Raw genomic sequence first — 25,742 nt, forward strand, 5'->3', positions numbered from 1 at the left:
TGGGCGCCTTGGCTCCTTCTATCAAAGGGGCAGGTCTGGGTTGTTGCCCTGCCCCATGGGGTCTTGAGGCACCAGCATTTCTTGCTGCCATCCCGCAGGGCCCTAACTGGTACCGTGAACACTGTCTCTGGAACTCTCTTGTCCTGAGTCCCAGGGGCAGTGTGAGGCAGGGCTGCAGGAGGCGGGATCTGTTAGCAAGCGGATGGAACCCCCCACACCGCGGGTGGGTGTCTGGGAGGTCACTCAGTGCGGGGAGGCAGGCAGGATGTGAAGCCACCTTGTTTGCTTTTTCTAGAACTATATTCAGAACCAGGAGTTCTGTTCTGCTCTTTGGAACACCCACAGTGGGGGCAAATCTTGATAACGTGGAAGGGAGCCCGGGGCTCCGAGGCAACTGTGAGCCCCGGGGTGCCGAACCTGGGGACCGGGTGATGGCACACTGGGTTGTGCACCTCTGGTGCGAGGTGGGCCGTGCAGCCGGCCCCTCTCCAGTGATGGTCCTCAAACAGGAGTTTCCAAAATGGGGCAGAAGCAAAGCTGTGCTTTCCAGCGGTGGCCGCATTCCCGGGCCAGTGTTCCAGGCAGAAAGTGTACGATGATGCGGTGCAGACCACAGGAGGAAATATTTCCCAGGGTCTGAACCGTCTACTGCAAGTATCTGTGATTTCCATTTGGAAACTGCAGTGTTAATAGTCTCGTGTCGGTAAACAAGTGCCTAATGTTTTTGACAGTGTCTTTTTCTTGAAACCAGTTGCCGAGGGCTACAAATAAAACAGCCAGAAATGCCATTGAGTTGTAAGTTTCTCTAGTGAGAAAGTTAAAGTTAAGATACTTTATGAGTGTGTGTGTGTGTGTGTGTGTGCACACGTGTGTGGATCCATTTGGCACAGACATGGTTTGTCAAGCCTGATCCGGTGCAGGCAGGTGAGTGCGGGCGCACTTCAGAAGGGTCTGTCCGTGAGGGTGACTGCCCACAGCCGCCACCCCAGTGTCCACGTGGCTGGCCCAGGACACCAGGCCCAGCCACCCTTCCTTCCACCTCTCCCTGGTCCCTGCTGCCCTGGCTGGCCTACGAGGGTCCCGTTCCCAGCTGCAGGAGGGTCACTACCCAAGCCAGGGGAGACAGGCACTGTCCTGCCGCTCTGCTAAATTATCCAAGAACAAATGCATCACGAGCCTCAGTGCCAGCCTGTCGAGGAACTTCCCACGACAGACAGACACACCACCCAGTCCTTCCCTGCTGTGGGATATTCTGAGACAGCCACACTTTGCCTTTGGCTCACTGGGACTCCAGAATTCCAAGGGCCCCTGATTGGAGCTCAAGGACATTGCAGCCTGTCATGTTGGAGCCCAGAACCCCTTGTCATCTGCCTCCTCTCGCAGCTCTGCTAACTGCCCGAGTTCAAGGGCTCTTCCAAACCGGATCCGTTTCACGGGCAGATCGCTTGGCTGTCTGCAGACCTGAATCTTGCCGGGTTTGCGCTCACAAGCCTCTGTCCCCTTCTGCGTTCCCAGGGCTGCCATTGAGCCTCAAAACACCTTAATACAAAATGCCTCTGCTCCTGAGAATCCATGCTCAAGGCAGCCAGATGCTCCCCCTTCAGAGCCTACCCCCAGAGTAGGTCTAAACAGTCACGCGGAGAGCGTGAGACTCACGCAGCGGTTGTTTCAAAACACGCCTGCAGATTCTTCGCTACAAACGAGGGGCCTGACCCTCCTCCCCTGAGTGCCAGCTGTGCCTAGTGATCCCTCTCTGATGAACAGAACATGGTGAGGACGACAGTGTGACTTCTGGGAGCAGCTTACACCACACACGGCAGCTTCCATGTCCTGCCTCACCTCATGTGGGGCGAGCTGACGTTCAAGCAGCCGTCGTGGTGAGGGTCTCCTGCCCACAGCCGTGTGAGTGACCTTCTTGCTCCAGCCCCGGTCAAGCCATCAGATGAGAGCAGCCTCAGGAGAAACTGAACAGGAACCAGCAAGCCAAGTTGCTTCTGAATTCCCAGCCTTCCAAAAGCATGTGACCTAATAAACACATGTGGTTCTGAGCCTGGGGGTTATGTATTACATGATGGTAGATAATTAAGACACCCTTATGCCAACATCCCATCCACCAAGCCAGGTTCCTTACTGCTTTGGCACTGCTTTTTAGCCCCATGCCAGACAGCTGCAGTCTCGGACCCCGGGCACCCCCTTTCCCACCTTGGAGGGCCGGGCTGGACCACTGAGGAAGACCCTGTGATCAGTCCCTCAGTGTTTCCTATGGCTTCCAGAGCCTGACATTGATAGCCAGCTGGGTCCCCACTTCTTACTCCAGCCACCCAGGTGCCTCCCTCTTCTGGAAGTGGATGTCCACCCAAATGGCCCCAAGCCCCCAGCCTTCCTGGCCGCAGCTGGCCTGTTTCTCTGGGAGGCCTGTGACGGAGGTGTGTGTGGACACCAGTGGAACCTTGTCCCTGCAGTTTGAAGAGACCCATCAGGTGGAGGTGGAGGACGGGTAGCACCATGGAGGAAGCTGGGAGGGTCCCTGGATGGTCATGTCCTGGTCCTAGGATGCATGTCCTGGAGCTGAGAAGGGAGGGTGGTGGCAGGAGGCAGCAAGAGGAGCGGGAAAGGGGCAGCCCCCTCACCTTTATTCTTGTCCAGGAGCTGGGGGTCAGTTTGGAGGGTGGCCTCCCACTGCTGAGGACTTGAACGGCTCACCGTCACCCTGGCCCAGCCCTCTGGCTCCCAGCTGTGGTCGCTTCAGCACATGGTCCAACCTGCCCTGAGCCAGTGCCCCCCAGCACCCGCCCCCAGCACGAGACTGAAGACAGCTCCCTAAAGTCATTTGTGCTGAGAGCCTTCTTCCACTCTCCACTGAGATGGGACTGTAGATTCCTACCCCCTTGTGTATGCGAAACGACCCCCCACCCACTCACCAAGTCTCATCCCCCCGGGGACGAATCCAGAAAAGCTTAAGTCCGGAAACATGGTACGTCCCTTCCCTTTGCTTCTCTGGCCCTAAGCTCAGCTCAGGAACCTCAGCAGCAGCCTTGATGGTGACTATGGCCCCAAGGCTGCCGCAAGAGGGGCACTTAACCCCTCCCTCGTCTTCCTGTTTGATGCTGCAGTTCCCGCTGGCTATGAGGACTTCACCCTCACAACTGGCCTCTGGACTCAAGGCTCCCCAGAGCGGGGGCCCTTCTGTTGGAACGCCTGCCCTGCCTCAGTTTACAGGTGACACTCGAGTGCCCCGGTCATCCTGGACAACAGCCTTATGGGAGCGGTGAACCAGCATGAGGAAGGGGTGCCAGGGGCTGTTTTGGGTCCGTCCGCGCCCGGTGGCCCAGCATCTGCATCGTGAACCTTAAGGATCAAGTTCCCGTGGACTGATTAAAAGGGGCAATCAGATTCCTCCTGGGAAAGGACCTCCAGTCCCTAGGGGGCGGTTGAGCCTAATCACACTGTGTCCCCGCTGGAGGGAAGGATCTAGGCGCACCGGCTCTAGTCACTGACAGCGGCAGCACGTGAAGCCTGGCTGCTTCACCCGTTCCGTGTCTGCCTTGAGTGCCAACCCCACGGCAGTCCTTTCCACAGCTGACAAGCCTTCACACCCCCTCCGGCACCGCACACCCCACAGCGAGTGGGTGTGACGTGCTCCGTGCTGTGCCAGTGGTGGCCCCAAAAACGTACTGCCTCCCCGTCCCTGGCACCTGCGTTACCTCATATGATAAACGTTGCGCTGGTGTGCTTAAGAATCTGGAGGTGCAGAGAACATTCTGGATTATCTCAGTGCCATTACCCAAGAGGCAGAGAAAGACGAGTCAGACTGAGAGGAGGTGATGCGGAGGCAGAGACTGGAGTGACCCGGTCACAAGTCAAGGAACGCAGGGGCCACGGGACGCCCAGAGAGGTGAGGGATGGATTCTGCCCTGGAGCCTCCGGAAGGGGTGCCACTCTGGGGACACGCTGATTTGGGTCTCNCGCTCGCGGGGGGGGGGGGGGGGTCCCCGTGCCAGCGATGAAGATGAAAGCTGAACGTAGGAGGGGAGTTGAAAAGACTGCCAGACCATGTGTTGGTACCTCTCGTCTAATTCCGGCTCGTCCCCCAGCTGGCCACGTGACCTTGTCCCCGGCAGCTGCCGCTCTGAGCCTCCGTTTTCTGTATTAAATGCACACAACTGTCTCTGCTCACAGTTGATCCGGGGTGGAGAATGCATCAGAAGAGGGGAACTGTGGGGAAGGGTAGGCGACCAGAAGTCAGGACCAACGCGTGTGCCTGGCCAGGAGGCAGAGAGTAAATCGGTCCCTGTGTGTGCTGCCTCCCGGCACGGAAAGCTCCAATCTGCTTGATATGTTCACGGCCATCTGTCAGCAGCTCAAAAATATGTGGCCTTATTCCTTCCCGCTCTCCGTGTTTACATCTGGTTAGCAAGCTTTAGCTGGGTGGTGAATCTCAGGGGGAGGTGGCTGGCAGCAGGGCCCCAAGGTCCTTGCAAACAGTATTTTGTACTCAGCTTTTGCTTCTCATGTTTCCATTTAAACACTACGTGTGGAGCGCTTCCCATCCACCCGGAGCTTGACAACGTGATCTTATTCAAACATCACTTTAAGCCTATGAGAGTAGGCATTCGGCCCATTTTGTAAATGAACTTGAGTGGGGCAGGGCTTTCTGGTGGCAAGGGACAGCAGCCCCAACTCAAACTGGGCTTCAGCACAGAAAGGGAGTTTACTGGCTCATGTGACCATCAAGTCCAGGCAAAGCTCTATCCAGGACTCTGGTGACCCCTGCGGGGTGGATGGAAGCTGCTCTCCTCTGTGGGTTTAGCTCTCAGATTTTCTTTGCACCAGATCCTGACTCATATCTCATGAAAAGGGGCCTTTCTTTCTCAGTGGTGCTGGTAGAAGAACCTGGATCATGCCACCAGCCCTGACCCAGTGCCTGAGTGCCGAGGGTCTGGAAGGCTCTGACTGGTCGGGTGTGGATGCTGAACGCAGTCCTATGGCTGGAGCTGTTCGGATCCTAGAAACCCAAGAACTGAGAAGGGACTGTTTGTTACATTGTGCAAGAGGCTCAGCAAGGTGGTGCTGGAGGAGGATCTTGAAAATAGCGGCCATCCCAGGCTCCTGGGGGGCTCAGTCGGTTAAGCGTCCGACTCTCGATTTCGGCTCCGGCCATGATCTCAAACCCTGCATTGGGCTCTGTGGTGACAGTGCAGAGCCTGCTTGGGATTCTCTCTGCCCCTCTCACTCTGCCCCTCCCCTGCTTGCTCTTTCTCTCAAAATAAATTTTTAAAAATTTTAATAAAAAATAGAAACAAATAAATAGCGACCATCTGTTAGAGACCCAAGTTAGGTGGCCTGCCCAGAGTGACCGGCACCATCCCGCCTTTCACCTGGAGCTGGCTGGTTTCAAAGGCCTTGCCATTCATAAGCCGGCCCCAGCTACCTGTTAGAATCAGGGCAGGAAAGGAGTTAAATATAGAGACCTGGCCCCACCCCTTGAACAAAGAACTGAACTGCTTGGGGGTGGGGAGGCAGCAATCAGTATTTCTCAAAGCAGGTTGATTGTATCCTGCAAAGTCAAGAATGGGCAGATTAGGCTCGCCCTCCCTCCCCTCCCCCAGCTATATGCTGTAGGGCATTTGATGTGATGTTACGTGTTGTCGCTGTGCCCAGAACCCAGACAGTCTGGGTGAGGCCGGGGGTACCGAGCAGGTGCTGGGAGACCCCGGGTGTGACCCTGTGCAGGCTGGCCGTGGAGCCGGGGCAGGCTTCTTGTGAAGCCAGTGGGCATGCCGACGCCCGCTTCTCACCTTGAGCATCTTCAGGGGGAGCGTGTCAATTATGTTAGCAACTGCCTCGCTGGCGATGCACACTTCAGGAGGGTGAGAGACATCCCGGTCCCGGGCGGGGATGCCTTCCCTTCTGCCCGCCGAGGGAGCCCAGCCAGGACTGGGCTGGAGGCCGGCTTCCTGGGAGGACGCCAGGCAGCCGGGCTGTGCCTGGGGCTCTGGGCCACCCGCCTCACCTCGCCCTCTCTAAAAGGAAACATATTAATGTAGCTACTAGGACCTGCTTCCTCCCGTTTCTCCACCTCTTCCTTATGCGCCCTTCTCCCTCACCTCCTCCCCCCCAACTCGGAACCACTGCATTAGAAAGGGGACCGTCACCGCTGTATGTGCCGGGCACCACCTCCACCATGGAGCAAACTGAGGCTCCATGCCCTGGTTGGGTGGGAGCGAGCTCCTGGCACGGAGTCCCGGACGCCCCCCTTTGCGAAGCCACAGTCCTTGTTTCTTGCCCAGTGTGGCACCTACAGTTCCTGAATGTCACCCATGCCTGTTATCTGAGAACCATGCTTTGCTTTATTCACCACATACGTTTAGGGCCCCGCCTGTCTCTGCAACATGATCCAAAGACCAAGAGCCTCCAAGTCCTGCGAGTTCCTGCCCATGTCACCCATTTTTCCACCCCCAGACCACTTTACCAGTCCACTCTGGTTTTCAGCAAGATCCTTTATTTATCTCCTGTTCCCCAACCACGTCACATGAGCTCAGGGAGCCGCGTGCCTGTGTGGGCTGTTGGCTTTGTGAACGTGGAGCAGTCAGTATGTAGAGAAGTCATGCACCTCGGTCATTCTGGAACAAGATACTTAATGAGTAAAAAGACATCAGGTGTGTTCGAAGTTTCTGCCCTGTCCTGCACTCTGATCACTGAAAAATATCTGCGTAGAAAGTTTACCCAAATATAGACCTGTTTTCTTGGCTCACTTGCTAGTAGCCACCTCGCGCTTTTCGGATCATAGTACCTTCTGACGGCTGCTCCTTCCAGACGTCGCCCCGGCCGTGCGCATGGGCCAAGCTGCACACCCCGCACTGCCCCACGGCTTTGTAAATTGGACACTGACCATGACGGTTAGTCAAAAAAGGCATCGCGAGGACGGCTGCAGGCTACTCTCGCACACGTCTGCTAACAGGAGGATGTTTCTAGAATCGGAGCCTCACACCGGCCACGTCTTTCACAGGCGACCGAGAAGCCAGCACCGTGACCGTGGGTTCATGGGTCTTCCCGGAGGTCTCTCTCTCTCACACACACTGGCCTAGGTGGCTGTCACTGGGCGCGCACCCCTGTGCGGTGACGGGGACACAGGGCCGACCCTTCCGCCATCCCGGAGTCAGCGCTGCAACATTTATGTACAGACGGGTAACTGGAAAATCAGAGGTGACAGAACTCCAAAGCAAAACGGACGCTTATTGGTCAGATCTGCGATTCCTGCGTTGCCAGAGGAGGGGGCTCCTGGCGTGCCGCTGGACGAGCGAGTCTCACCACATGTCCCCGCTGCTACCGCCAACATGGGGTCTTGATGTGCGTCACCGTGGACTCGAAACAGCTGTGCGGGGAATTTTCCAGGCAGTGGGGCTTCGGTAGGCAGTGAGGTAAGTGGGTCACACGTGCTGCAGCTGACCTGCGGGCGCCCCAACGTGGCCCTTGAGGACCCCAGCCCCAGCTCCGCAGGGGAGCGGTGTTTACGGAAGAGCCGTCAGTCCCACCAGTCGGACGCTCCCCGCCACCGGGGGCCTGACGGGGTTCGGGGTGAGGTGAGCGACGGTGACAGGGTGTGTAGGGTGCGGGGATGCCGCCCCTGACCGGGGCCTCCCTGCCCAGGAAGCCAGCTGGCTGTGGGGCTCGCCCACTCTCCCCACCCTGCCGGCCCCAGGGGGCTGAGGGGGCCCCTGTGTGGCTGTGACAGCAACAGAGGCCAAGGTCTCTAGCACTCTGGCTTGCAGTTTTTTGGCCGAGTTTTGTTAGTTTTTCTGATACGATGACCAGGAGCAGTTTCACGTTATTACATTCAGACAGATAACCGTTTGGTCACTCTGTTTCAGAGCACTGGGAAAACCGAGCAGCGGTGCAGCAAGGACAGGGGCGCCGAGCCTCCAGCCACGGAGCAAAGTAATGCGCGATTAGGCGGAGAGGAGTCGCAGGAGCAAATGACTGGAAGGAGAAAAAAACCAAACCTAAGGAAATACAAGCCGAAAATTTCCCATTTACATTAATCAGAGGAAAGAGGGACCCAGCGTGATCTCGAGATCCCAAGTGAGGACTTTCCGTTGAGGCAGGCTTCGGAGCGTGGGACCCCAGCACGACTAGGGGGCAGGCCCGGACCCCAGGCTGAACCGCGGTCACTCGCACCGACTCCAGCACAGGGGCTTCCTCATCGTCCTGGAGCAAAGATGAAATCCAGAGCCTGCCGTTCGGCCGCCGCCACATTGGGGTGCCACAAATCCACCATGAAAACCACCCGTGGGCCATCCTCTGCCGAGCCTGGGGGGGAGGGGAGGGTGCAAGAGAGGAGAGGTTCAAACTGTCCCAGAGCAGAAAGCCGCGCAGCGCGGGCCCCCACACACTGAGCTTTGGGGCAGGGACCCAACCATGCCCTGGCATAGGTGGAAGAGCGCCTCCCGCTGAACAAGAACGCTAGCACGGCTCCATCAGGTTCTGGGCAGAGCGCACAGAGGGAGGCGGGCAGAGGGAGGTAGGGCTGAATATGTGCTCGGGGGAACACGGAGGGTTTTCAGGGGAGTGAGGCTGTTCCGTACGATCCTGTCACGGTGCACGTGTCACTATACACCTGCAGAACCCACGGAACATACGACAGCAAGAGTGAACCCTAACGGACACTGGAGTTTAATTCGTAATCATGCGTCAATTAACACAAGAGCGTAACAGGAGGGGAAAATGTGCATGGGGGTGGGGTACGCTTTCCACTCAATGCTTCCGGGAACCTGAACTGGGCTAAAATCCAAAGCCCCTAACGACCACCGACTGCTGCCGCCAGCACTCACCCTCGTGGAACGCAGTGTGCAGGAAAGAATCATCAAAGAGGAGGCAGCGTCCTTCCGCCCAACACTGGGGCTCTCCCCCCACCACCAGCTCGCAGCCGCTGGGAGTTTTGAGACCTTTGGGGCAAAAGGAGAGAAAAGACAGTGAAGGCAGGCGGGATCGGGGGTGGCCTGCTCCCGTGTGAGCGCTCAACTCCCGAAGAAGCGCCAGGCCTTCCGCCCAGCCTCTCGGAGCCCTCTCTGGGGGCGTGGGGGGAGGTGCACTCGGACAGGGCAACTCCCGGCTGCGAACCCCGAGCTCACTCCTTGGAAGAACATATTGTTCCGCTGTCTTGCTCTGTGGGTCTGGGCTCACAGGCTTCTCGGTCAAGACTCCGTGCTGCACTCGTGAGGCCCCCGAGGCCCATTTGTAGGGACCCCCCCGCCCCCGGCTGTTTATCAAGGGCGGCCAGTTCATAGCCGCCAGGCCCGGGAACTGTGTTTATTACAGCCCTGTCTCTATGGCTGTTTTCTGTGGAGATGAGACAGTGCCCCCTTTGGGCTCCAAGCCTTAAACGCATTTTGGGGCCCGAGGAGAGCATGTTCTCACTCTAAGTTCCTCCAGCCTCCCTCTGGGAAACTGGAGGTCACCCCTAGGGAAACGCCTGGGCTCTAAGAAGAAAGAGGCCCCCACCTCCATAAGGGGGCACGTGCGCAAGGCTGCAAGCGGCCAGGGTCCAGCTGGGCACGCAGCCCCAGAGAGGGCCTGGCAGAGACGGTGCCGTGCGCGCTTTCACGTCCAGAGGCTCGGAAAACACCTGGCCCCGTCACTGCTGGGCGTCTGCACACAGAGGCACCACCACAGCCGCCTCCGGTTCACAGGAGGCTGTGTCGGCCCCGCGGCTCTCAGGGAGGACTGCGCGGGGAGAAACAGGCACAGGGGTGGGACCCCGGTGGTCTGGTCTGTCTGCGGTGACTAGCGGGACAGCCATGACCCAAAGCCAATCGGCAGCCCCTCCGATTTAACTCTCAGGACAAACACGAAGGGGAGTTCTCTCTAATGGAGCAATTTAACACACCCCCTGAACCAGAAGCGGCCGCTCCAGGAAGCACGGGTGCGGCGGGAGCTCACACACAGCCGCACGGAGGAGGGGCAAGGACAGGGGGCCTGGGGCCGGGTGACTGGCTCTGGCCCTTATGTGCTGCACGATTTGGGACAAGTCACTGAACCTCTCTGAGCCAGGACCCAGGCATCTGTGAAGGGGGCCATCAGCATGCCCACCATCTGGGCCGCACAACCACGGTCTCCACCGCCAAGAACGCAAGTCCAAGCTGGGCGCGGGGCGGGTCTGGGCTAAGGAAGCACTGTACACTCCCCCACCCCTCCCCAGGTGGAGCCACAGAGATTCCGAGAAGGAAAGCAACCCGCCAGAAGTCACGCGACGCAGTCCTTGAGGGACCTGGGATTTCAACCCAGATCCTTCCTGCTCCGAAGAACAGGCTCTTCTAACCCTGGACACTGTGGGACAAGTTCTAGTCACCCAGCCGGAGCAGCGAGTGGCACGAAAGTGACCGTTTCTGTAGTTAATGTTGTGACGTTAACAAGACGTTTCACTGTGTGACCTAAGCCTGCCCCTTCGGACTCCGGAACACGGTCTCCCATCGCCCGCTACTGTTAACTGCTGGGGAGGCGGGGCTGGGGGGTGATGGGCCCAGAGGGAGAGGGCCCTCCAGGCCACATCTCTCCGTGGGAGCCCCTCACGGAGGGATGGGCGGCTGTCTGCAGAGACCCTGCACCCCAGGCCTCCAGAGAGCAGCTGTCCTTCCTCTGGGCCACTGATTCATCAGCACCCCCCACCACACAGGGAACAATGGCCTGGCTTGCTGGCCTGGCAGCCCCCATGATCACTTTCTCCCGCTTCCCCCCTTCATTCTGCTCGGCCTGCTAGCAGCCCGCCATTCCCGCCCATGGCCCACACACCAGCTCAGTTGGCAGAAATGACTAATACTCCCAGACGGAGCGTTCAGATGGCTCTTGGGGACAGAGACAGGCCCCGCGTCCTCCAGCTTCAGGCTTTGTCCCCAATCCCCCAGCGAGGCAGGTCAAGGGCGGAGAGAGGGCTCTGGCTGCCAGCAGCCCCCACTTCAGGTCGCCGGGGACTGGCACTCAGGTGGGCAAGGCAAACACCAGCTGATCTGCTGGTTCTACCCAGCCAGACAGCCAAGAAACCCAACAGTGCACAAACGGAAGGCGACGCGAGTCGAACCGTGCTTGTGTAGTGAGGATGTGCTGAATACCCTCATGCGTTTTCATCTGCCCTTTCCTGACCATCAGCCGTGTGGAAGGTCAGCAGCCTCCCCAGCAAGTCTGCCTAGTTAGCGTCAGATGGGGCCTACTGGAGGTATGCGGCGGTGCCATCGGGGTGTCCCAGCCCCATGCTATGTGACATGCTAGGTGACAGCTTGTCCCACGGCTCTACGTGGGGTCCAGATCGAGTCTAGAGGCAGCTCAGAGCCTGAAGGGGACTGGGCGAATGCAGAGCAGTGGCTGGGGTTTCAGCTGCCGGGAGGGGCAGCCCCCCTAATCCAACGCAGATGGAAGGCAGGGACGGGGGACAAAGGTTGGCAAGTCAAGAGTGTGGTTCAGGGACTCCAGGTGCTTCCTGCCCACCAGCCAGGCGAGCTGGCAGAGGCGTGGCCCCCAGGGACGTCCCCGGCTCACTCTGCTTCTGCCCTCGGTCTCTGGACTCCCTCTCTGGCCACCCCTGAGGTCACGTGAGTCCCACACACCTCTGTTTCCTTCCGGGGTGGACGGGAACGTGGGCGTGCCGGCGGAAAGAAGGAAATGCTGAGCAAAGCCGACCGTGGAGCTGGCCCTGGCCGTGGGGGAGCAGCCACAACCTGGCAGGACCTCTTCCAAGGCTGCCTGCTGTCCAAGGGAACATGATGCGGCCCAGTTTTGCTGGTGGCGAGGACGAGCTGGGCAGGGAAGGGAATGAGCAGTCCTAACGAGGGTCCGGTTTACACACACAAGCACGCTGCGCGGATGCACAACAGGCGTTAATATGCAGGAGGCAGATCCTGGCCTCTCCAGCCACCGGGCCTTGGCATGTGCCTGGAATTCTGCATCAGTCCACAAACGCTCCTCCCTACAGGTCACGCTGAAGCTCTTTAAAAACACACAAAGGAAACCTTCCAAAGAGAACCCTGCACAGCTCCCCATTGCCCACAGCCTCAATTCCAAAGCCCACCCCCCCCATGGGGGCCCTCCGCAGTTGCCTCCCACCCAACCTGTCTAACCTCAGCCTGACAGTGGACTCCCAGCAAGCCATGTCCAGGGCTCGGGGGTGAAGGAAGGCTCCTCTGCTCCCCACCTGTAGCTCTGCGTGCCCTGCCATCTGCACAGAGACTTTACCTCACTGCCTGGATTAACCAGGGTAAGGGCTGCCCTTTAGCTGACGGCCCTCCACCTGCCAACACCTCACACATGGACTCTAACCCTCCAGACAGCCCCCAGGCAGGTATTTTTACCTCTGTTTTCTCCTTGGAAACGGAGGCTCAGAGTTTCAAGGTCCCAGCCAAGATTGGGCAGGCGGGGCCCACAGAGTGGAGTCTAGGTGTGCGTGCTTCCAAAGCCTGATCTTTTCCCACGGTCTCTGGAGACCCCACGTCTTATGGCTCCTTTCTGGGACTGGCCAGCATGTGTTTCATCACAAAACCTACAAGCTGCCACTGTTGCCGAGTGCCAAGCAGCCGCAGAGACGCCGGCCAACGATCCTGAGGTAGGTGCCGCCTCCCCATTTGACAGAGGAGACTGAGGCACAGAGGGACTCAGATACTCGCCCAGAGTCCCACAGCTGACCATGGAGCCAGGACGCCTCCTCTGGCGCCTCTGCCCTTGCCCTTGAACTACACGTGCTGTCAACTGCTCGAATCTCGTTGCTTTTCAAAGCAGCGGAACCCTCTTAGTCGGAACCCCCACATGGGCAGGGTCAGCAGGGGGCTCTGGAGGAAAGCAGCGCTTGAGGGCCAGGTCCCTGCAGGCAGCCCTGAGGTTCCTCAGCGGAACGCTTAAGGCAGCCATGCTCCAGCCCAGATCGGGGCTCCCCCCATTCTGAAGCCAAGGCAGCCAGCGCCGCGACCTTCCGGAAGCTGGACCCTGTCCAGGCTCTGGGCGCGCTCCGCTAGTCTGGGATGCTAACTGCTGGCGCCTTCGCCCCGGCACCAACCCATTAGCGTGACTCACCAGGAGTAAGGCATCCTGGGGAAGTAACCTCTCTATAGACGGAGTTGTTATTAAGGGCCCCCAAAGGGTGAGTACTGGCCCCACATCAGGCTCCGTGTGAATACACGCTGCACAGTACACCTTGCACAGTACACAGTACAACCTGTGTTGTACACAGCACAACAGACCCTCCAAGTAACCCCGCAGGGGATGATCTCTGTACCTCCCCTTTTCTACAGGAGGACACCGAGGCCCAGAAATGTCTTGTCCAAAGTAACACTGCTAGCTGGTGGCGCGGGCGGGACGCGAACACGGCCCAGCTGACTCCGACCTTGTTCTCAAAGCCACTGCCACGCGAGTCACCGATTTCCCCAGAACGTGAATAAAATCCGCGTTAACAGCAAGCGTGACTTCACCCTCGATTCGGGAGGCGCGAATGCATCTTTCATGGCCTCCCAGATACCACGAACCTCAGCCATGGCTACAGTAGCCTTCGGCTCTAGAGATGCGCTGCCCAATACAGGAGCCACCAGCCACGCGTGCCTCATCTAAATTCAGATTAGGCGAGAGATTCTGTTCCTCACCAGCACCAGCCACATTTCAAGCCCTCAATACGCATGCACTGCTAGTGGTTTCCGTACTTGGACAGCGCAGATGGAGACCATTTCTGTCGCCACTTCTGTCCTCTGGACAGAGCTTCTGAGAAATGTTTACCTGCGATCCATCAACCTGTGACAGGAGCACAGTGAAGAATGCGAAAAGGCACAATTGTGACCACTGAGCCCTCAGGCTGCCTGGGGTGCCGTGAGCCAGGAGACCCCCGTCCCTGCGACATACCTAAATGGCATCGGATTCGTATGTTGGTGGGCCCATAGTGCTCCGTAATCACAGTCCCGGGGCTCAGCACGGAGATGCACGCATTCCCAAAAACATTGTTCCCAATACAGGTCCGAAGGCTTCCGAGCAAGCGGTACGTCCGTGGGCACTTTCTGCAGTTCCTGGGAACGCAAACCCCCTGGTTGACCAAGTAAAAGGTGACCCACTCCCCGCTGGGCGTGCTGTTCATTTTCCAGCCTTGCGGCAGGCTGCAGTTCGAGAAGGCTCGGTAAAGGGTCTCAAACTCGCACAGGATGGTCTGGAAGTTCCGCTCCAGCAGCTCCACATCATGCTTCTGGGCATCCCGGGCGAAGTAGGGGGTGGTGGGCAGGTCGGGCAGGAAGAAGACCTCGGGCTTCTGGATGGAGGGCCGGCTGTTGAGGTAGCGGCCCTGCTCGCGGATGCCCTTGTGGATGCGGCCCATGCCGGACCACGAGTACCGCTTGGCGTACTCCTGCAGATTGTGGTAGAGCTTCTGGTTGAGGCCCTCGTTGTGGGCGCAGCGTACACACTCGGGTGACTGGCAGTACACGTACCCATTCTGCAGCCCGTTGGCGTCTGCGCCCTGCATCAGGGAGTTGACGGACACGTAGGGCCGGGGCTGCTCCCGGCCCACGTGGTAACAGTACCACACGAACAGGACCAGCAGGCAGGCCACGGTGACCACGGCGGTGCTGTCACAGTCCCGCACTGACTGGATGCCAGTGGCGATGCAGTCCCTCAGGCCGTCCAGCGACCAGCTCCAGGCCACCAGCCACTCGAGCGACATCTTGGGGCGGTTGTGGGCGGGCGTGCGAAGCAAGGTCAGGCAGTCAGTCTTCGGGGGTCCCAGGGGCACCCACACCATGCAGCTCAGCGCGGGGTAGATGGGGCAGGGGGAGGCATGGCGGCCACTGTCCCTCGGAGCCTGCCAGGGGCGGCATCGACAAACGTCTGGGCTGCCACTCCGTGGAGGCTGGAAGGAGCCACTTCACGTCACCCTAGGAGGTGGGCTCGGTCACGGCGAGTGGGTGTTTTAGGAAGTCCACACCTGAGATAGGAAAAGGAAAATAAACCAGCGTAAATTTTTTATGCCTGGGCAAATCCTCAACTAAAACGTACGGTCCCAGCTTGTCCTGTTGGTAGGGGACACGCTTCTCAATTGTGTGTGTCCCCTCCCATTTCCTAAATGGCCCGTGGCACTTAATCTGCATCTAGTACTGGCTGCGAAGTACACATGCCTGGCCTGTTCTGTGTCGTCCTCAGGGGGTGTGATCAGCTCCATTTTACAGACAGGGAAGCCGAGGCCCGGAGGGGTCACATACCTCACCCACGTTCACGCAGCCAGGGCAGGGACCTGGCTGGCTCAGTTCAGGGAACACACAATCGGGGTCGGGAGTTCAAGCCCCACGTTGGGTGGAGAGATCACTTAAAAAAATAATGCTTTACGGCAAAGGAGCCGTAAATCCCCATTTTACTTTCTCTTTTCATGGCACTTAGGCATTCTTTCCTCATCTCTCTTACCCTTCTGGCACGGGATGGGCTTACACCAAGCTGAAGAGGACGTGATCCCCACGGCAGACCCAGGGCACTTCTGTCTACCTGCTTGGGAGGCTCCTCACTGGACTCACCCACATGTTATGAGAGAAGTGATGGGGGAAAAGGAAAGAGAAGCCCTCTCGGGTCTCTCTGCCGCGTATCCCGCCAATGGTCAAGGGCCGGTGTCTAGCACCTCGACTGTCCTAATAGCCCAGGAGTATGATCAGGGCCCAGCAGTCACGCTGCTATAAAACCCCAGCTGTGTTTCCCAGCTGAAATCCTCATTCCACCCTGCTTTTTTCTAATCTGGGAACAGCCAGCTCTGTGAACTCCTCCAGGCCTAATACAATCCCTCGGCGCCAGGGGCCGAATAAATTCAGAAAAATCGTTTTGTGCTCTACCTCTCCCTTCTCTCTCGTGGGAATAGAAGGCAACTAAAAAAACTCTTTAAAAACTCTAAAAACCCTCCCCTTTCTCCTGGGACTACATCTGGTTGGAAAACTCTTGCAAGGAGGCAGAGGGGCAAAGAACCCACACTGGGGGGGGGGGCTGGACCCTGGGCAGGTCACTTCCCCTCCCGCTCAGTTTGCTCATCGCTAGGAGGGGGTGTGCTCCTCTCCCTGGAGGGAGGGGGAAGGAGGACAGCTGTAAGCACTCAGGATGTCACCGAGGCGTTTAATAGGAGCTCACTGCTCACATGTGTGACACCCCATGCTGGTCAGCCAGCAAAGCAGAGGTAGGACATCAGCTAACGGTATCTCAGGACTAGCAAACCTGAAGGCAAATTCTGGATATTCTCGTCGCCACACATCTTAAGTGATTTTTTTTTTTTTGGGGTCCCCAGACTTGCAAAGCTAAAAATGAAAAAGAGCATCAGGTGCTCATTAACTTCCTACTTGCACTTTCCCAGTCTAGGTCGAATTAAGGATCACCTGACTATAAGGTTTCGTACGTCAAAAACACACATGCTAAATATTCGTGGCCATTTTGATGTTTCTAGGAAAAATACAAGAGTGGGGAGGCTAGCAGCTCGATCTTCTGTCTCACACGTTCTCAATTTCTTCCCAGATCCGGGCCCCACGGGATGGAAACAGACCCCTCCTGTCCCTGCTTCTGCCCTAGCCTCTCAAGGAAAAGGGAAAGAGAAGAAGCCGGATGTTTTTCTTCTGTTTTGTTTGCCAAGCCTGTCTCCCAAACAGAACCCCAGGGTTCCTGAAATTCAGCGTGAAACTGTCATCTGCGTGATAAACCAGCACTTTTACTAAAAGGATTTCCCCCTTCACTGAGCTAAACCTCTAATTGGAACTTTTAAACTCGGTCTCTCAGGAGAAGAGGCTTTTCTTAAATGAGAAGCGAGATGGTGATAATTTAACAAACACCTGTTACATGTCAGTTCCCATCAGCCCTGCTAATCACTTAACCCAAGCACAGGGAAGACCTGGGAGACAGGGAGAAAGGTGAAGGCATCTCTGCATTGGACATCCCGGCCACTCACTCTCTCCAGCCTCATCCTAGACAGTATCAGCCATGAGTGCTCCCTGGGCTGAGCTATAAACAAAAGACAGCAAAAGATCCAGATACACCAACCCCAGCTTCGGGTTCTGTCCTCAAGACAGCACTGACAGCGGAAGTTAGGACTTGTCTTACCTGCCAGTTACTTTTAGCCAAATTATGCTGGCAGGCCCCTGAGCCCAAAAGTGGATTAAAAAGCTCACCACTGAAATGTGACACAGACACACACAAAAAAAAAAAAAAAAAAAAAAAAACCCAAACCAATTAAATAATGAACAGAGGACATGAACAGATATTTATCCAAATAAGACATCCACATGGCCAAAAGACACATGAGAAGATGCTCAACATCACTTATCATCAGGGAAATGAAAATCAAAACTACAATAAGGTATCACCTCATACCTGTTAGAATAATTATTATCACAAACACATGGTGCACCTGGATGGCTCAGTCAGTTAAGTGTCTGACTCTTGATTTCAGCTCTAGTCATGATCTCATCTCATGAGACTGAGCCCCCTGTTGGGCTTCATGCTGTACATGGAACCTGCTTCAGAGTCTTTTTCTCCTCTCACTTTGCCTGTCCCCTNCACCCAGTTCCCGGCTCAGCGACCAGTGACTTCCAGTTTCCTTCACACATCTGTTTCATGTCTGTCCTCATTAGGGATGAGGACCTGTCACTGCAGTTCTGCACTTTAAGAACTCCTTAAAGGTCAGTTAGCTCTGGGGAACAGGGTCCAAATTCACTGCCAGCTGGTGAGCGAGTCCAGTGAAATACAACTTCTGATATGATGAACATCTGGGTACAGACTCCGCTCTAACCTGGCTAATGCAGTTTACCTTACAATCTAAGTGGCTGCCCAGTGCTAACCAGCTGGTTACTCCCAGGGTGTGGCCAGGCCACTCTAGAAGCCCCTCCAAGGGGCAGGGCAACACCAAACAAGGTGTCATGCAGGTCACCCTCCCGCCACCCAGGATCCAGGGAGCTGCCCAGGACCAGCCCTTCCCCGTGGGCAACTGGAGACCTCTCCTCCTCACTTTCCGGGCCAATTTTTTCAGCATCCACCCACTCTGGAGAGTGGGGGCAAGGGGGTGGGCACCGGATGAGTTAACACAGATGGTGACCACCAGGAGGTCGGGGAGGAGCGGGATGGGGCCACGGAAAGGTGACAATTGACTGGAGAAGTGGGCAATCAACTAGAGACCAGGGAAAGTAGCTTATGGTGATAGCTCATGGGACAGAGGAGGAGGGTCACCGCAGGAAATCTGGGAAGTGGGTGACGCTCAGGTCTGGGGGGAGGGGGAGAGCAGGCTGGTAAAGGGACCCGGGAGAAGGGTCACGAGGAGGAGGGTTGTAGGGGGGGCGCCGGTAACACCGGGGTGGGCGCCGCGATGGGTCAGGGGCTTCGAGGAGGGTGANGCTGTGTGGTCCTCCTTCCGCGCCCCTCGGTTCCCCCTCCCCCGCTCACCGGCCCTGCCCCGGCTTCCCCTCCTACACTTCCTCCTTCCAGTCCCTTTCACTTTCCCTCCCTCTTCTTTCCTTCCTCACTTCCTCTTGCCCGACACCCTTCTTTCCTTTATTTATTGATTCGCCGCGCACTTAGAAGGCCGCTCAGGCACTCGGAAAGAAGCCGTAAATCAAACAGGATCCCCGGTGTCATGGAAAACTCCTTCGTTCAGTACAAGCGAGTGCTGGGCAGCCTCTGTGTGCCTGGCCCTGTGCTCCGTGGGGAGCGGCGCACACGCGGCGCCTGCCTGGCCAGGAGTCAGGGGTGCCCAGGGAATCTCAGGTGTAAATGCACCGTCACCTGGCCCGCAGAGTAGTAGGAGAGAAACTACAGGAAGGACAAGCATGTGGAGCTAAAGGGCAATGTCATGGGGGTGGGGGGGAGGCCCCCCACGGAGGCCGCTGTGAGGAAGTGGTGTTTGAGCTCAGGCCTGTGGGAGACTGATAAGCCAACAGTGCCATGGGTCATGTTCAGGGCTCCAGAGAAACTATGCATGTAGGTTCTGGGAACTCGGGAGTGGGATGGCCAGCCCACAATCCATCTGTTCGGACCCAGAATCGGCTTGTGGCTGTCCCAGCATCCACTTAGTTCCTGTCCCAGAATCCACCTCTCACACCTGTCCTACAACCCACCCGATCCCTGACCTAAGAACTCCCCGCTACCACATCCCAGAACCCACCCTTGGTTGGGATGTCCCGAACCAACATCTACCATGCCCCGGAATCCACCTGGTCCCTGACCTAACAACTCACCTCTTCCATGTCCCAGAATCCATCTGGTCTCTTCCCCAGAGCCCACCTCTACTGTGGCTCATAATCCGCATCTACTGTGGCCCCGAACCCACCTCTACCGCGTCTTAGAATCCACTTTATCCCTGTCCTCTCTTCCCTTGTCTTTACTCCAGAGGAAGAAGAACCTTTCCCCCCTTCTCTTATTCAACTAAAATAACCAAAATGCATACATTGGAAAACCATAAAATACATCCAGATTTGTTCAACGTGTGGGTAATCAACACAGTCATCCGATTTAGAAACATTAAACAAGATGTCTCTTTTCACTGTCAGCCTCAGAGGAGTTGAACCTGGTTAGGGTAGAGAAGGCAGGAGGGCCTTTGGTTCATCTCCCCTTCAGGAAGTGGCTCGAATTGAGACTTCTCCAAAGGCGCTTATACATTCAGTCAGAGCATTCCCCTGACGGGGTTGAAAAGGAAAGCATTCTTCATAGAACCGTGTGGTCCGTTCCTGGATCAAACCATCAACAGTGCATTATGAATTAATATCGTCTGTGAATCCTGTAATTATCTTTGACCAGCACGATTACATTGCTCTGTATTTGTTAAGAGTCTTTATTTGTTCAATGACACTATTACCATTTATACATTTTGCCAACCCTGCTTGCCACTTCTGCCTGCGGGAGACACTGGGGGAGTTCCCCCAGAGGAAAAGGGTATCCAGGCCTTCCAGAGGGGGCTTTTGGATGAGGACTCCGGATAAATTGTCATTGTTCTAATGAAGGAGCCACGGTAAGGGCCAAGTGAGTGTAAATTGCCTGCCTTCAGCTTGGCTGCCTCCTCGCNCGAGCTATCATTATGCCGTCTCACACACTCATGGAGTCCACCCAACTCCCTCCTCTTGCAGATGGAGTCACAGGGGGTCCAGAGAGCAAACATGCCTTGCTCAATGAGGTCACGGCTAGTCAGTAAGGCCATCTGTGTGTTAAATGCATGCTTGGTGCATTAAAGAAACAAGTATAGTCCCTTTAGAGAGAAATTGAGTAGTGTTTGTTAAAACAACAACAACAAGGAATGTGTACACCCTAAAACCCAACACTTTCACTACTCTATATCCATCCTGGAGAGGCTCTAGAATAGAGTACAAAATTGGGATGGTCTTCTATTATATAACCCTGTACGACTGTTTAAAAGGAGGCGCTAGATGCATATGTAATATTATAAAGCTCCTAGGGGTGCCTGACTGGCTCAGTCGGTAGAGCACTTTTTTTAAAGTTTATTAATTTATTTTTTGAGAGAGAGAGCACGAGTGGGGTGGGGGGGGAGAGTGAATCCTAAGCAGGCTCCACACTGTCAGCATAGAGCCCCATGTGGGGCTGGAACTCATGAACTGGGAGATCATGACCTGAGTGGAAATCGAGTTGGTGGCTTAACCGACTGAGCCACGAAGGCACCCCATAGAGCATGTGATCTTGGTCTTCGGGCTGTGGGTTTGAGCCCCATGTTGGGTGTAGAGATTACTTAAAAAAATAAAACCTTAAAAAACATATATGTACATATATACACATACACATACACATATATACATATACACATACATATATACACATATATATAAATGTGTGTGTATATATATGTAGTGCTTCTAAACAACTAATAGAGCAAAAAAAAATCCGAATTATGCTTGCAGTGTGATTTTATCTACATAATACACACACAATGTAAAACATTACTCTGTAGTTTCTGTGGACATATACATATATATATCTATATGTATATATATATACACACATATACATATTAAAAAGTCAGGAGAAAAGCACTAGAGGAACACACTAGTATGTTTTCCTTTTTAAAAGTTAAAATATTAACAATGTTGGCAAATGCGAAGATTATCCCTCAGAGGAAGCACACCAAATTCATGAGTTGTAACTTCAAGAGGAGGTCAAGGAGGAAAAAGCGTTAGGCACAGTGGACAAAAGGAACTCCAGCATCTTCTGGAATGTTGTAATTTGATTCAGTGTTTTCAAGAGGAGTTCAGTGCCCCCGGAACAAAATGCAAAGAGGATAAATGAGCCACCAGGAGTACCTCTCTCCCTGATCCCACAGCCACCCGGGTGCCTTTCCTGGAAACCATCCTTAAGAGCAATTTTTCAGGCATCCTCCAGGGAAATGCTGTGCGTTTTCAAATACTACACAGAAACACTTTAATTTTTGAAAAGGAAATATTAGTATGTTATTAGTGATATAAAAAATGGGCTTTTAAAAGATATTTCAAAATTACATTACAAGCTATTTTTCAGGAATGAAATAGCGCTCAACGCCAGAAATATCTTTTGATGGAATTCTTCATATTAACAAGTTAAAGTAAAAGTACTGCATACAAAAACCTCTCAGTAGATGCAGAAAAAGCACTTGACAAAATTCATCATCCATTCATGATGAGAGACTCTCAGCAAAGTCGGAAGAGAAGGGAACTCTGTCAGTCTGATAAAAAGCATTCATGAGGAGCACCTGGGTGGCTCAGGTGGTTAAGCACCCCACTCTTGATTTCAGCTCCAGTTACTAGCTCATGGTTTGTGAGTTCGAGCCCCGCATCGGGCTCTGTGCTGTGTCAGCGTGGATCCTACTTGGGATTCTCTTTCTATCCCTCTCTGCCCCTCCCCCACTCATCCTTGCTCTCTCCCAAAATAAATAAATAAAGTTTAAAAATATCTTTTTAGGGGTGCCTGGGTGGCTCAGTCGGTTGAGCATCCGACTTCGGCTCAGGTCATGATCTCACGGTTCATGGGTTCGAGCTCCATGTTGGGCTCTGTGCTGATAGCTATCTTGGAGCCTGGAGCCTGTTTTGGATTCTGTGTCGCCCTCTCTCTCTGACCCTCCCCTGCTCACACTGTCTCTCAGAAATAAATAAAAAACATTAAAAAAATAAAAAAATGTAAAATAATATTTAAAAATTTTTAAATTTCTTTAAATTTATTTCTGAGAGAGAGAGAGGAAGACAAAATGAAGCTACCCAATAAAAACTGAGCAAAGAGTATAAGCAGACAAGGCACACAAGACGAAACACAAATGGCCAGTGGACCCAGGGCAAGGTGCTGTACCACCTGTCCAAGGGAATACAAAGCAAAACTCCAGAGGCTCCGTTTTGCATTCATCATGTTGCAAAACTTAAAAAGCCAATTGATGCCAGGAACTGGAGAGCCTGTTGGGCAGTAGGTGCTTTTGCACACGCTGGGGAAGTGTAAATCAGCACAACTCTGGCCAACTTTAACAAAGAGGAAGGTGCACACACACGTACACATCCATCTATGCCACTCTGCTTCCCGATATTTGTTCTAGGGCACGGATTTTCAGACTGGTGGGCTCACTGATGGTTCTAAAACGAATAAAGTAAGTCATGACCACGATTTAAGACAATGAAATAGGATGAATTACAATGGAAATTATGAGAGTATTTCTTTTTTTTAAGTTTGTTTCATTTTTTAAAAATGTTTATTTTTGAAAGAAAGAGAGAGAGAGAGTGCACACTCATGCATGCATGAGCTGGGGAGGGGCAGAGAAAGAGGGAGAGAGAATCCCAAGCAGGCTCTGCACTATCAGTGTGGAGCCCAACATGGGGCTCAAACACATGAACTGTGAGATCATGACCTGAGCTGAAATCAAGAGTCAGATACTTAACTGATTGTGCCACCCAGGTGTCCCTTAAGTTTATTTCTTATGTGTTTTTTCTCCCAGTAAACTCTATGCTCAATGTGGGGCTCGAACTCATGGCCCTGCGATCAAGAGGGTCACATGCCTCACCAAACTCACTCACTGAGCAAAATGAGACAGCAGTTGTTAGCATGAGCCAGAGCTAAACGTATCAACGTGGATGAATTTTCAAACTACAATATTGAGCTGGAAAAGCAAACTGCAGCTTGGTACATGAAACATACTATAAAGTGTGAACTCATGCATATAATACAGTATACTGTTGAGGGAATATTATATATGTGTATATATAATACAGAACTATATTCCATATGCAAGCTTATATACATATATATACTGGGGAAATAGATACATTAATGCGTGTTAATAATGTATTGATACTAAAATCTTGTGTGGCGATCATTAATACAAATTCAGGGTAGTGGTTATTTTGGGGGAGGGAGAGGGGAGGGGAGGAGAATGGAATTAGGGAGGGACACATCGTGATATTTTACTCCTTTATAAAAGCGAAAGGAATAAAGCAAAATGTTAAGATTTGAGAAAGGTGAGTGGCAGGGACATAAATGTGTGTCCTGTTATTCTCTATGTATGTTTGAAATATGACACATTTATAAATTATAAAAGACAACTTGATGAGGTAAGATGAACTTTGGCTTTGAAAGTCTGGGTTGTGGGTTTCCAACATGACCTGAGGTATTTGAAGGTTTCCAAGAACACAGCTGTTTCCACTGTGTTCCAGCTCATTCTGAGGCTCCCAGTAGCCCCTGTAGGGCAAGTAAGAGTTGGGAAGCTTTGCTCTGGGAAACATCAGGATAAGCCTGAGTCAGGGATTGTAGGGAATAAGTTTATAGATTTAAATAGATTTATCACGTTGGATGGTGCACTTTGGCGGTTAGCATATACAATGAGAGATTCTATCTGTCCAGAAAGCAGAACCACACTTGCATGTTATCAAATGCTGAATGTGTTCCAAAACAAATCTAAATCACCTTGAGCTGATCCAATAAAGGGCCAGTAACACCTATTAGGCTTTGAACTTTAGGTCAACTTCCTGCTTACCGTGCAAATAGAAGTGAGCCCACTGCTTGTGAAGCCTGGGGAGAGCTTGCTCTGTTGGGTGGAGTAAGTGAATTAATTAAAACTTCTTCCCCAAACCGTCACTTTTTTTCTGCCACTGCCTTCCATGGGGTCACCTTGCACTTCATCTGGGTCATTGCCTATCTCTGGGGTGCTCCATTCATTCCACATTCTCTGGAAGTTTTGGAATAGCTTTGTTTGGACACAGAAGGTAGGGGTGAGAACCAAGAATCTCTGAGATGGGAAAACAGACATGAGAAGCATGGCCAGGTTCACGAGATCTTTGAGAATCAGCCCTCTACAAAACCTGGAATAGAATTCAACCCCAAAATGAATTAGATCATGTCGTGACAACATGCTTCCTGTCCCACCTCTAAGAGCCTTTCTTGGTGGTAAGAGACCACGATTATTATGTTTCCATTTTTATTTTATTTGAGAGAGAGAGAGAGAGAGAGAGAGAGCTCAGGGGAGAGGGACAGAGGGAGAGAAATAATCTCAAGTGGGCTCCAGGCTCAGTGCAGAGCCTGATGTGGGGCCTGATGACCATGAGCTGAAACCAAGAGTTGGGCACTCAACCAACTGAGCCACCCAGGCACCCCTAGGTTCTATTTTTGCACCTGGGTCATTTAGCAACCAGCACACCATGGTCAGGATCATCAGAATGGAAATGGACTACAAGATAGACATGACCATAACAATGAACGCTAACCCACATCAGCCCCAGACCAAGTGGTACAGAAATGTAATCTTCGTGAAATTTCATGTGAGCTGCATTTTAGCCCAGGATCAGTCATATTGTGAAGCTCCAAGGTAGAATGGAGAAACTCCCTCCCATTCTGAACCCACCTTTTCTACATTCCCCATGGAGGAGAGTTGCACTGCTTGCCCACTAGTTCTAAACTCTGTGAAGTCAACTGGGAAGGCTATTCATTTACTGAACACATAATTGTTGAACCTGTACTATGTGCTATGCTCACTGTGTATATGGAAATGATTGAGAATGGGCAGCCCATGCATTATCTTTTGTTTACTTTTGGGTTTTGTTTAATATATCTTATTGTCAAATTGGGCTTCCATACAACACCCAGTGCTCATCCCAACAGGTGCCCTCCTCAGTGCCCATCACCCCTTTCCCCCTCTCCCCACCATCCACCCTCAGTTTGTTCTCTGTATTTAAGAGTCTCTTATGGTTTGCCTCCCTCCATCTCTGTTTGTAACTGTTTCTCCCCCTCACCCCCCCGCATTTCCCTTCCCTTCCCTCATGGTCTTCTGTTCAGTTTCTCAAGATCCACATATGAGTGAAAACATATGGTATGTGCACTTCTCGGACTGACTTATTTCACTCAGCATAATCCCCTCCAGTTCCATCCACGTTGCTGCAAAAGGCAGCCCATACGATGAATCCAGCACAAAAAAATGTGTTCAGTGTCGCCTCCATGGGGCTTTTAAAATTGCCCACATTTAAAAAGTAGGAGACACCACCCAAAATTCTTGCTTCCCGGCTTCTCTTGAAAAATGGCAACATCTGGTCACCATGGGGCCAGATTTCTGCAAAACAGCAAATTGGCTAGTGGGTGGTTTGCTGTAGTCTACTCCCTATCATTCACCAACACCAGGGACAATTGTCATTCTGCATCCTGTGTGTGTGTGTGTGTGTGTGTGTGTGTGTATAAAAAAGTGAAGAAATCTTTCTCTGCTTCCGTGTCTCTGTCCAAAGCGGGAAAACAAAAGCCAGACCAAGAGGGCTGAATGATTTTTATTAGCCTTGGCCCCT

General features: G+C 53.6%; 1 protein-coding gene across 1 annotated transcript; it reads right to left on the reverse strand.

The window, feature by feature from the left end:
* Nucleotides 1–6,485: 6,485 nt before the first annotated feature.
* Nucleotides 6,486–14,905, reverse strand: ASPHD2 (aspartate beta-hydroxylase domain containing 2). Its single transcript, XM_077761676.1, has 3 exons — nt 13,870–14,905; nt 8,832–8,945; nt 6,486–8,310 (listed from the first exon to the last, which is right to left on the reverse strand). The coding sequence occupies exons 1-3, from the start codon at nt 14,753–14,755 to the stop codon at nt 8,201–8,203; spliced, it is 1,110 nt and encodes a 369-aa protein (XP_077617802.1). The 5' UTR covers nt 14,756–14,905; the 3' UTR covers nt 6,486–8,200.
* Nucleotides 14,906–25,742: the final 10,837 nt, after the last annotated feature.

Source organism: Crocuta crocuta, unplaced genomic scaffold (genome assembly GCF_008692635.1).
Source record: "Crocuta crocuta isolate KB4526 unplaced genomic scaffold, BGI_CrCroc_1.0 scaffold348, whole genome shotgun sequence".
NCBI classification, from domain to species: domain Eukaryota; kingdom Metazoa; phylum Chordata; class Mammalia; order Carnivora; family Hyaenidae; genus Crocuta; species Crocuta crocuta.